At 35.7% G+C, this 13090-nt stretch overlaps 1 protein-coding gene across 1 annotated transcript; it reads left to right on the plus strand.

Annotated features, from left to right (window-relative positions):
* The first annotated feature begins 296 nt into the window (after positions 1–296).
* PABPC1 (poly(A) binding protein, cytoplasmic 1) lies at positions 297–12852 on the plus strand. Its single transcript, XM_012643604.1, has 13 exons — positions 297–485; positions 679–794; positions 2918–3057; positions 4634–4728; positions 5428–5565; positions 5752–5847; positions 8663–8935; positions 9189–9279; positions 9818–9928; positions 10014–10168; positions 11062–11146; positions 11934–12064; positions 12592–12852. Exons 1-13 carry the CDS (start codon positions 312–314, stop codon positions 12682–12684), a joined length of 1698 nt encoding a protein of 565 aa, XP_012499058.1. The 5' UTR covers positions 297–311; the 3' UTR covers positions 12685–12852.
* Positions 12853–13090: the final 238 nt, after the last annotated feature.

Below are 13090 nucleotides of genomic sequence, written 5' to 3' on the forward strand. Positions count from 1 at the left end.
GCAATTAAGGGAAGAGATTCTTTCAGAAATTCATTAGTTATTAGCAATATGCCATCCTTTCATGTATAGGAAATTTGGGGCTTCTGATATTTGTCTTTTCTTTTTGCATTATACAATTTAAATATAGACAGATGTGTAATTGAAAAGGCCCAACATGTTGAAGTTTTAAGGGGAAGAGTCAGCTGTCAGACCCATGTACCCACCCATTCCCTCCCACCATAGCTTATATAATTGTAAGTGGCCAGTAAGAATTCTGAAGTAATATTCACTCTGAAAATGTCTTTCCTGCAGCGGAGCGTGCTTTGGACACCATGAATTTTGATGTTATAAAGGGCAAGCCAGTACGCATCATGTGGTCTCAGCGTGATCCATCACTTCGCAAAAGTGGAGTAGGCAACATATTCATTAAAAATTTGGACAAATCCATTGATAATAAAGCACTGTATGATACATTTTCTGCTTTTGGTAACATCCTTTCATGTAAGGTAAGCAAAAATATGACAGGTAAACATGTTTACAGTGTTTAGCTACTTTTAGTTTAGTGCTTTAATACTGTGTTGTTAATGGATATCTTTATTTCACAAATACCCAGGTTAGGTGGCTAACAGGTAATCTCTGAACCCTGAAAATATTAAGTCAATAGCAAATAATGAGAAATGGGTATACGTTTTTTCCTAGGTGGTTTGTGATGAAAATGGTTCCAAGGGCTATGGGTTTGTACACTTTGAGACACAGGAAGCAGCTGAAAGAGCTATTGAAAAAATGAATGGGATGCTTCTAAATGATCGCAAAGTGTGAGTATGACTATCTCATTAATCCTATTTCAGATCTGTTTTTAATAGTTGCATATCCTTCGTTTTAAAAGTTAATATTTGTACTCTTAACAGACATTGGAGGGAAAATTAATAAACTACATCTTGATTTTATAATTGTGTTTTCTCCACATTGACTGTAACATACAAGTAACAGTGGGTTTTATATAATTGACCAACATTCTAACCAAAAGAAAAACAGGAGAAGGTAGGTAAACAGGGATATAAAGCTTTCTTAAAGTGATAAGTGCATTGTTGAAAAATCAGGAATTCAGTCAAACTGAATGTAATTCCTTATGTACTAATTAAGTTAGCTCATTTTATAGTTGAGGAAACTGAGGCTAAAATAATCTGCTTTTATATACTGGTATGACAGACTGACAGCTGATACATACCCAATGGCCTGAACTCACAGCCCACTCTTTATATGTGGCCATACTGCTAATATTGCTGCATTTATTGATTTGTGGTATAAAAATGAAGCAGAATTAAATCAAGTTTTCATGATTAATCTGTCCTGAAATATACTTGATTTTTCTTGAAGTATACTTATTTTTAAGAGTTGCAAACTTTTAATTACTGGCACTGATAAAACCCATTCTACAAGGCCATTTCTTCTACAGTTTGAGGTGCAGATTTGATTTTATGATTTCTCAAAGAAATAACAAATCTTAAAATTTTTTGTCCTCAATGTCAGTGGATTTCACTTAATCTGGGAAAATTCAGCTGATAAGGTCTTATTATAGATGATATATGTTCTTGTTGCTGTGTAAACTGCACTGATGGCATGCAAGTTGGATTTTGGTTTCAAGACAACTACTTCACTCTTGAAGGTCTGGTTGATGCATAAATTACTGCATCAAATGTATGGTCTATGTCAATTCCATGATTAAGGAAAGACTTCGTAATATACAACTCCTCAATAAGGAACCATGTTTACCAAGGCTAATTCTTAGAAGTCTTTTTTCTCATCTTTAAATGGGAGAAATATTCAGCATCATTAGTACTCACAAATGCCTTTCAGTAAGTAGCACTTTAGGAAAAATAATGCCAACACTAACGGGATTCAGAAGTGATATATTTCTGTTTTGAGTATAAAAATGATACAGCCCTCTTGGCAAATGGTTTGACTGTATAAATAATCTCAAGAGCATTTGTTTTCCCTTTGAACTACTGTGATTTTTATAACTGTCCTGAGAACACATAGGGGTTGCAGCATTTCTAGTGCCTGTAGTCCCAGCTATATACTAAGGCCAGAAGGATCGATTGAGCTCGGGAGTTTAAGACTATAATGCAATCGGATCATGCCTGTTAATAGGCACTATACTCCAGCCTGAGGAAAATATTAATAGACAACATCTCTTAAAAAAAAAAAAAGTTACAGCATTATTTACAAAAGCAGAAAGTTGTAATGTCCACAGTGAGGTACTATTATTCCATTAAAAACTATGGAATATAGAAGCCCCACCATGTTTTAGGGAGGATAAGGAAATAAAACCATAGGTATCTTCACTAATTAATATTTTTGAACAGATAGAGAATTTATGCTAAAACTGATACTAGGTGGGATTATGGGAGATGGTTTTTTTCTTTTACTTTACCGTGTATTACAATATTCTATAACATGTTTACTACTTTTATATTAAGGGAAAATTACATTTTTAATTTTTTTGAAAATGCTAAAGTTATACCAGGCTGTTGTATGTTAGAGTACAGGATTGGGAAGTTTAGATTTTTATTTTAGGCGGTGCCAAAGAAAGTGCAAGGGCACAGCAAAGATGAAAACTTTTCTTTAGGTCTTTTCATCGGTGTGGTATACACACTTCCATTCATTTGTATTTATAGAAGTGATACCTACCTTTAACCTTGGGTTAGCTAGAGAGCAGAAAGAAGTGGTCCTTTTTTGTGGTTGTAGTTAAGAGATTTATTATTCATATATTTCATGTTTTCATATCTCCAACTAAGGCCCTATTTCTATTTTGTAGTGTGTTTTTTATTAGATTCTGAAAATTTTTGGTAACAATTAAGGAAACAACCATCAGCCTTAATTAATCTGAACTTTATAAAATAGAATCTAATGTTATAGTCCTTACATATTTTATTAGATTTGTTGGACGATTTAAGTCTCGTAAAGAAAGAGAAGCAGAACTCGGAGCTAGGGCAAAAGAGTTCACCAATGTTTACATCAAGAATTTTGGAGAAGACATGGATGATGAGCGCCTTAAGGATCTCTTTGGCAAGTTTGGTAATGTGTCTGAATTAAATTTTTACACTCAAAGTTCTGAGTATTTGCTCGACATTAGTTTTGGCTAATTCTTTACACTAAAAAAGTAAATGAGATGAGACTTACATAGTGCTTATTAATATTGGTATTTATTTGAATTAAGCTACTGGTCATTATATACGTAGCAGCATATAGATAGAAACTTGTGCAGTTCATGATAAGTTTTTTTGTTTTTGTCATACCTGGTACACAGCTAATGCAGTTTAAAGGTTAATAGCATTGGATTATCACAGTAAGATATGACTGAGTAATTAGAACAGATTTTAAAAGGTTTTGCTACATTAAGATGTAGGATTTATGTACTTATAGATCCCATCTCATCAAGTATACATTTAACACAGCCAGCTTACATGGAATGCAGTTTCTAGTTACAGGACAGTATAGCTGGCCAGCTTTTTAGCCTAGCCAGTCTTAGTAACATGTTCGAGCAGTTTAAAACAATGACTTTCAAAGATGAAGCCAAAAATCCAGATTTTCCAGTGATACCTCCTTGGGATAACCTTCTGGATTCATAGGATCTTAAAAGAGTTTTTCCTTGCATTTCAAAGTAACTTCATAAAACATGATACCAATGAAATGTAAACCAGCCTGCCTTTAGGTAGGTGTATCAGATCAGAAAGTGTATATTACAGGTGATTTGCTTGACCCTACCATTTGCTTTCCTTTTGTTGAACTTAGAGGTAGCTTTTTTCTTTTTTTTTTTAGTATGTCAAATATGTCCTAATAAAGAATTAGGAAATCTAATACTTTATTGCCAGGCTGACATGCCACATTGAAACCTCCAGACCTTTGAACAAGTTGGTTGTTGTTAGCCACTTACCCCAAATGGACTATGTGAGTTGGCCACTAATACGTAAATATGTCTTATTTTTTTGACTTGTTTTGCATGGCAGAGATTTGAAGTATGGCCTTAGGACAGAGGCACATTCAAAAGAAACATTTTATCTGTGCCTGTACATCTTCCAAATTCTCTGTAATCAAATGTGATTTTTAACCTTTTATGCCCCCACTTGCCTGAGATACCACCTACCTCAGTTAAGTATCTCTTCCACTTGAGGGATATGGGAGAAGACATGTCTTCAGTAACATGCCTCCTCCTATAGGGTGATTCAGCTGTGTCTTACCAAAGGATCCAACCATGTATTATTCCTCCCCTCCCTATGGAAAATCAGATGGGCCAAGGCTTAAATTCTTGTTTCTTAATTGTCATAAATTAAAATTACTGGGTAAAAAAATGCAACTCTGTTTTGGAGTAGAGCTTAGAAGAAAACTTCTACAACTTTTTAAAACATACCTTTTTACATAGAAGAAGAAAGTATCTTTTAAGGAATACTAAGTATTTACTTTGCAGTAATGAATGGTCTTAGAAAAATAGGTGCCTGGGATATGGAAGGCTTGGAGGAGGAATCAATTTCTGGAGTCTTAGAATTTTTTTATCCCATTTTTTACATGGCTTTCTTTTTGTATGTTGAAATTTGACATGTATGAACTAAATGTTGTATGGAATATCTCTGAATTATTTAAAAAATTTTTTTAGGCCCTGCCTTAAGTGTGAAAGTAATGACTGATGAAAGTGGAAAATCCAAAGGATTTGGATTTGTAAGCTTTGAAAGGCATGAAGATGCACAGAAAGTAAGACTTAAATCTACTAATTAAATGCAGTATGGTCTTTCTTTATTCAATAGGAAGAAGGGATATTGAGTTGATCCTGCGTTGAAATTTATATGCATACCAATGGCTTTTTATATATATGTTCTTGTATTATTTTAAATTATTTGCATTTCATGCATTAGTTTGGAAAATATAAATTAAGAACCCATATTATCCCAAAACCTCAAGATTTTGGGATGGATCTATGTTTAGCTTTTGTAATTTAAAAATTTACTGTTAAAGAAATGGGCCATGCATGGTGGCTCACCACTCCTATAATCCTAGCACTCTGGGAGGCCTAAGCGGGAGGATTGGTTGAGCTGAGGAGTTCCAGACTATCCTGAGCAAGAGTTAGACCCCGTTACTACTAAAAAGAAAAAAAAAAATCTGTCAGGCCTTGTGGTGTGCGCCTATACTCCCAGCTACTCAGGAGGCTGAGGCAGAAGGATCACTTAGAGCCCAGGAGTTGGAGGTTGCAGTGAGCTACAATGTTGTGATTGCACTCTACCAGGGGCAACAGAGCGAGACTCTGTCTCAAAAAAAAAAAAAACAACAAAATAGCACCCCTCTATACCTCCCCACCCCTTCTCAAAAAAAAAAAAGTTATAAGAAGAAATGAACTTCTATATTACAAGTTACTGATAAGTTTTGTGATTTTTTTTTTTTTTTTTTTTTGGTAAGGCTGTGGATGAGATGAATGGAAAGGAGCTCAATGGAAAACAAATATACGTTGGTCGAGCTCAGAAAAAAGTGGAACGGCAGACGGAACTTAAGCGCAAATTTGAACAGATGAAGCAAGATAGGATCACCAGATACCAGGTTCATTTTTAATTGAACAAGCAAAATAAAACAGGAATAAGGAAACCTATTTTACATTCATTTCAGTTACTGCCAAGTAATTGTGGGATTTAAGAAGGGGAATAGGCAAAGAAACATGGGATAAAATAGTAGGTGTGTGTAAGTACCACTATGGTTTCCCTTTTCTAATAGTTTTTTTCTTTTTAGGGTGTTAACCTTTATGTGAAAAATCTTGATGATGGTATTGATGATGAACGTCTCCGGAAAGAGTTTTCTCCATTTGGTACAATCACTAGTGCAAAGGTAAAAGCATATGGTGCATTTTTTTGAGACTGGAAAAATCCGTGCATTATAGATATGTGTATATAAAATGTGTAACATAAATTTCACATTAATATACCCACTAGAGTGTTTGCCTCCTTTGTAAACAAATAGGCAAATAGTTTTCTTCCAGAAAAACATGAGGGTTTTTTTTTTTTTTTTTTTTTGGTAAGAAATCAAGGTTTTGCTTCATTACTCAAATTCACATTTGAAATAGATGATGTAGCCTATTGGTAGTATACTTGCGCAGATGACGATTTCTGAACTCTTTCTCAAGGAATGCTGCATTTGATGACCATAATTAGTAATTGATCCTCACATGATATACACTGTTCCATACTCTGTTAAATTAGTTATTTTACTGGTTAAAGAAAGTGAATCTGTTTATTTACACAATTCATTCTGAGTAGTTAAATCCCAACTCCTCCCCCACCGACCCACCCACGAAAGTAAAGATAAGAGATCATATTTCCTTTTACTTGAAATCAGAGATTAAGAAACACAACATATAGGATGGATTACAGTCCAAATTCTGAAATTTTGATTTAAGAACCTGCTCTCGGTGTCTTTGGCTAGTGTCCATGGTCTAAGAATCCCTCTGTATGCAAAGTTTTGTACGTATGTAATTTTGCTTGTGTGGGGGAAGAGTGCACAGGAAAAATTATAACTCACTCATCTGGAATGACCCTGTAGCTGGTCTTTCTACTCAGCTTTTCCTGACCACTCCAAGGGAGCTTCTATGAGAATGAAGAAATGTTAGGGGGCAAGGTAGATGAATACAAGTAAAAATGCAGGTGCGATGGTTTCCTTGTGTTTCAGCCTGTGCTTTTCTAAGAGTTCTTGGAAGTATGATAGAGTTTATCTCAGTGTCTCTATCCTCAGTGTGTTCACTAAAAGTTGTTTAAATTGAATGTTTGTCAGTTTGTCAGTGTATGAAGCAGGCATGTTTTTCAGAGGAGAATCTTAAGTGTCTATTTTAAAAGTCCTTTGCGAATTGTAATATCACTCACTGTTTGCAGGTAGGTGGAAAGGTTGGCAATAATTTATTCTGGAGGAGGAGGTCATTATGTTAATTTAATAATTGCTAAAAAAACAGATTTATCAAATAAGATAGAAGGGTGAAAAGTGACCCCTTCATTACCCCATTTTCAGTCTGTAAAAGATGCTGTTGGAATAGTTAAAAAAAAAAAGGAAAGAAACCGTTGCAGTTTGGGTATCCTTCTGGCTTATTTTGCATACTGTTCAAACACCTTTTATATGTGTATAAACAGTTTTTTAGGAAATAGGGTCATACTATACACCATTTGCCTTTCCACTTAATAGTAGATCTAGACCACATTTATTTCGGGTATTTTTTTTTTTTTTTCTAAAAAGTGCCGGACATTCATATAGTAGTTGTATTGATAAACATTTGGATTGCTTTGTATGTTTCCACTGTTGGAACCATTGCTCTACTAAACATTCTTGCATCTAAATTTCTAGGATTGGAATTGTTAGTTAGTGGTAATGTATTTAACATTGAGATAACCAAATTGTCCAAAAAAGGCTAAACAATTTTCTACTGGTCTTAACAGATTTGTTAATTTAGTAGAAAGTGGTATCTCATCTTTTCAGATTTTTTATTTTTTAATTTTTTTAGTAGTGGGGTCTCACTGTTTTGCATAGTATGGTCTCAAACTCCTGGGCTCACCCATGCTTCCCTAAGTGCTGGAATTACAGATGTGAGCCACTGTGCTTGGCCCCTCAAATGTATTTTTTTTGACTTAGTGATGTGCTTTCAAGTGTTTACTAGTTTCAGCTTTTCTTTGTATATTTTTATATCTGGTTTGTCTTTATTGATTTAGGGAGCATTTGTTTTACATTGCAAATATTTTTTCATGGTCTTTCACTTAGAGTTTTATATCATTTTAGAAAGATTTTCTCTATTTTTGCATTTGTGTTCAGACTCGGACTCTCCCTGGCACTTAATGACTTTTCAGTGTGTTATGAAGGAGCTCTAGCTTAGTTTTTTTTTCATTTGTCCCAGTGTGCCTTGTACTGAGTAGTGTAAAGTCCATCCTTTTTCCACTATTTTAAAATGTTAACTTAATGTACTAAGTTCCCATAATTGGATGGATATGTTTCTGGATTCTGTTTTATAGGCTGTTTTTAGTTGCTATGCCATCAGCGTACTGTTTAGTTTTATAGCATGCTTATGTATATTGCTGGGCTAGTGAGGGGTTCTTTGTATGTCTTCATTGATCATTTAAAAGATCTTTGCAGTCAGTGTTAGAAGCTTCCTCTTGAGTGTTGTTTATACCATAATATTTATGGCCCCTTTGCACTTGAATGTGAAACTTTTATTTTAAAATGTGGATATTGTAAGGTTCAACTACTTTTTTCTCAAAAGAGTGGTAAAACATCTTGTGGCATTGAATTGCTAGAATAATCAAAATTTCATTGGGGATGTTTTTAATGGTGCCAGAAAGTCCATTTATTAGGACTGGGATATATTTATTTAGGTAATTAAATTTTAATATTAAAAATCTAACATCAAATATCTAAAATCTTAAAAGATTGCTGTTGTGTACCTCCACCTCTTTTAGCTCTCTTGGTTGGCTCAGATAATGTGCATGTGTAGCTTGCCCTTAATATTTGGTATTAAGGAAAAATTGTGAATTCAGGGTAAATAAAAGATGATTACAGCATTAACAGAGTTTATTTGGTTCAATAACTATAATTAACTCTGATTGGCAGTACTCTTTTTTGTACTTCATTCTACCATTGCATTAACTTTTTTTTTTTTTCCTCTTCATAGGTTATGATGGAGGGTGGTCGCAGCAAAGGATTTGGTTTTGTATGTTTCTCCTCACCAGAAGAAGCCACTAAAGCAGTTACAGAAATGAATGGTAGAATTGTGGCCACCAAGCCGTTGTATGTAGCTTTAGCTCAGCGCAAAGAAGAGCGCCAGGCTCACCTCACTAACCAGTATATGCAGAGAATGGCAAGTGTACGAGCTGTGCCCAACCCCGTAATCAACCCCTACCAGCCAGCACCTCCTTCAGGTTACTTCATGGCAGCTATCCCACAGGTAGGTTTCAGGAGGGAATGAGAACTTTATAAAGGTTTTCATATTTGGTCATTTCTAGTGTGTTTTGTCCCCTCACCTCCCCAAAATAATGGAGCTTCAAGATGAAAACATTGTTAGGAGACACATGAATTATGACTGAATTGGAAAAAATGCTTGAACGTGAGGGCCTGGAAATGTTTTGAGGACATATTACTAGTTAACATTATTTGTTTTCTTTTTTCACCTGATCAATTCACTTCCTTCTTTTCTATAGACTCAGAACCGTGCTGCATACTATCCTCCTAGCCAAATTGCTCAACTAAGACCAAGTCCTCGCTGGACTGCTCAGGGTGCCAGACCTCATCGTAAGCCCTTCCCCCCCCCCCCCATCTCTTAATTAAGATCAGGATTGGTTGAAAATACATACGAGGCAAGTTAGCTGTTCAAGTTCCATGATATATTAACTGTTGCTTTTCATAACTTACGGTTGTGGAATCTAACGTTAAAAAAAAACCAATGTTTCACCATTCCTGTCTTAGTGAGATAGTGATATCTACACTGGTTTTTCCCTTTGTAAAAATTTTGGGAATGATATAACTCTTAATTTCATAATAGGTGAAGATCTTGTTCTTTCTAATGATGTAAGAGCGTGGGGTCCTGGCATTTTAAGTCTTGCCCTATGAAACAGTGCTGTGTCCCAGAAGCACCTGGAATTTTATCATGTATCATCTTTCTGATATTATATGAATTAATATTTTCATTTACTGATGGCTCTGGTCTGATAAGTCTGGGAAAATAGCAAGTGGGTTTATATTTGGTCACTTTCAGCCTTTTGTACAAACTTCAGCTCTAAAAAAGTAGCATGTACACTTTGACTCAGTGTGTCCGTATCTTTAAATGCAGCATTCCAAAATATGCCCGGTGCTATCCGCCCAGCCGCTCCTAGACCACCATTTAGTACTATGAGACCAGCTTCTTCCCAGGTTCCACGAGTCATGTCAACACAGCGTGTTGGTGAGTTTTAACCCTTTCTGTAAAGAATTGATCTCTAATTTGAAATAACAAGATAAAAATACAAAACCGTGTTTTTATTCTTTAGCTAACACATCAACACAGACAATGGGTCCACGTCCTGCAGCTGCTGCTGCTGCAGCTACTCCTGCTGTCCGCACCGTTCCACAGTACAAATATGCTGCGGGAGTTCGTAATCCTCAGCAACATCTTAATGCACAGCCACAAGTTACCATGCAACAGGTGTGGATTTAATGATTTCTTTACAAAAATGACAATCTTTGGTTGAATCAAAAATTTGTGGCAACTGCATGATAGGAAAGCTTAAGCTATCTGGAACATTTTGTTAACTAATAATATATAAAAATTTCTTGTGTCTTATAGGAATTAGACAAGCAACCAGCAGTCCCCATCCTCAATTACTTGGGTGGTTTCGAGAGTTTTGTTTGACGTAGTTAGTCGTAAGGAAGAAATGATGAAGGAAAGTTTAGTTTGACTACATGATTGGGCTTTTTTGCTGACCCTGGAATCAGAACTGATGATAAAATAAACATGATTCCAAAGAGTCATGGTAAAAATAAAATGAAATTAGATCAAATGTGATTGTACATATTTGAGCGTATAGGTGTTAATAACTACCTTAGCCTGTATTTCTAACTCACTAAGCTTCTCTTAATTATGTGTAAATGGCAGTCTTTATCACTTCAATGATTGTCCATTGATGACTATTTGTATTTGCCTTTACTTCTTTTTTTTTTTCTTTTTTTGAGACAGAGTCTCATTCTGTTGCCCGGGCTAGAGTCCTGTGGCTGTCAGCCTAGCTCACAGCAACCTCCACTCCTGGGCTCAAGCGATCCTCCTGCCTCTGCCTCCCGAGTAGCTGGGACTACAGGCATGTGCCACTATGCCCAGCTAATTTTTTCTGTATATATATTTTTAGTTGTCCAGATCATTTCTTTCTATTTTTTAGTAGAGGGGTCTCACTCTTGCTCAGGCTGGTCTCGAACTCCTGACCTTGAGCGATCCACCTGCTTCGGCCTCCCAGAGTTGCTAGGATTATAGGCGTGAGCCACCACACCCAGCCTTGCCTTTACTTCTGTACTTTAAACTTAAGAGTTTTCCTATTTTATATCTAGCCTGCTGTTCATGTACAAGGTCAGGAACCTTTGACTGCTTCCATGTTGGCATCTGCCCCTCCTCAAGAGCAAAAGCAAATGTTGGGTAAGTACCTTTGTCCTCCTGCCTAGTTAGTTACAAAGAGACTAGAAAATATAAAGATCACTTAGACACACTTTGCACCTAAAAATGACAGGGCAGTGGAATTTATCCGAATTCACATGAATGATTATGATGGCACATTGGGTCTGCCTAACTAATTAACACATTGACTGCCACACTAGAAAAGAAAAATTTTTTTCTCGGGGCCACAGTGTTTTATTATGAAAACTTCAAAAACAAAACGATCATTTCTAATTTAATGAAAAATGTTATTTTTTATTTTTCTGTGCACGAATTATATGCAACTTGAAATAGTTCTCACAGCTCCCAAGGGGAAGAGACATGCAAGTTACATTTGCTTTTACAAGGCCCTGAGCTCAAAAGTAGTGTGAGTTAAATACAACTCACATGGCAGTTAATGTGTTAAAATACTGGAAAGCTAATATAGAAGGGGTGGTGTTAGTAATGGATAGGGTATTGGGGCATTACTTACCATGGACCCTACTCCATTTTTGGGAGAAGAAATTTGAACCATATAAAAAGACAACTTTGAACTTTGCCCAAGCATAGATTTAACAACCTAATGGTAATATAGTTTAATTGGCAAACCGATAATGCCAAGAATTGACAGCCTTGTGGTGGATTGTACTGTTCTTCTGAACGACATAGGAAATAGTGGATTATGGATTAGCACATAATATGCTATATACGTAAGATTTTTAAACTCCAGTTTAATGAGTGCCATTAAAATTTTCTTAATGGAAGGAGTTTTTGAATGTTTTTGTTCTAGGTGAACGGCTGTTTCCTCTTATTCAAGCCATGCACCCTACTCTTGCTGGCAAAATCACTGGCATGTTGTTGGAGATTGATAATTCAGAACTTCTTCATATGCTTGAGTCTCCAGAGTCTCTGCGTTCTAAGGTGATTTAAATTTATCATTTACCTAGTTGCCTCTTATACTGTATATTTAAGGTTTTTTATAGGAACTTACGTCTATAGAATATTTACATAGTGCTTTATACATACCATGTACATTAAGAGCTTTATAAATATTAATTGTAAATCTGCATAATAACATGGCACTATTACTCCATTTTATGGATAGATAAACAAACAGGTTGAATAATTTGCCCAGCGCTTATATACAGTTAGTAAGTGGGAGAATTGGATTGAGATCCAGTCAGTGCTGATACTTGTCAGCTTTTTTTTGTTTTTGACGGGGAGAATAAGAACTGTTAGGGGATTTCATAATTCTAGGATAGTGGTGTAATGGGCCCCAAAGGGCATGGATATAGTTGAAATGCTTTGGGATTTTTAAAATTACAGTTCTTTCCACTTTCATTTGAGGAAAGGAGTTTGTCTTTGTTGGGAATTTATATATATATCAATTTTTGAAACTCTATTTCCGGTTACTACTCTTCTGAGCCAACTTGTTCTTCTTTTTTTAGGTTGATGAAGCTGTAGCTGTACTACAAGCCCACCAAGCTAAAGAGGCTGCCCAGAAAGCAGTTAACAGTGCCACTGGTGTTCCAACTGTTTAAAGTGAGTTTTTCCCTCTGGTTTGTTATTTTAAGCTTCTTTTATAACAGTTTGTTGAGCATATTTTGAAACATACATAGCAAAAATTCATTTTACAATTAATGCAAATATTGCTAATTTTTCAAAGAGAAGTAGAAATACAGTGGAATTGAAGAAAATTTTACCTGTTACCCTGGTGTTGACTTGCTTTTTAAAATCTTTAAAAAGACTTTGTACAGTAGTTTGTATTAAACAGCCTGTAACAGGACCTGGCTTTTGTAGTTTTGTATCTTTCCTTATTGGGTGGTGGCTACACCAGTTGTCCTTGGGCCTCTACTGTTGCCTTTCATTGCTCTCAAGAAACGGGGTAATGTAGCTGCGCAGCTGTGTTCAACTAGGATCAGGACCAGGATTGGCAAACCTTTTCTA

This window comes from Propithecus coquereli, unplaced genomic scaffold, assembly GCF_000956105.1.
Source record: "Propithecus coquereli isolate 6110/MARCELLA unplaced genomic scaffold, Pcoq_1.0 Scaffold2, whole genome shotgun sequence".
NCBI classification, from domain to species: Eukaryota; Metazoa; Chordata; class Mammalia; order Primates; family Indriidae; genus Propithecus; species Propithecus coquereli.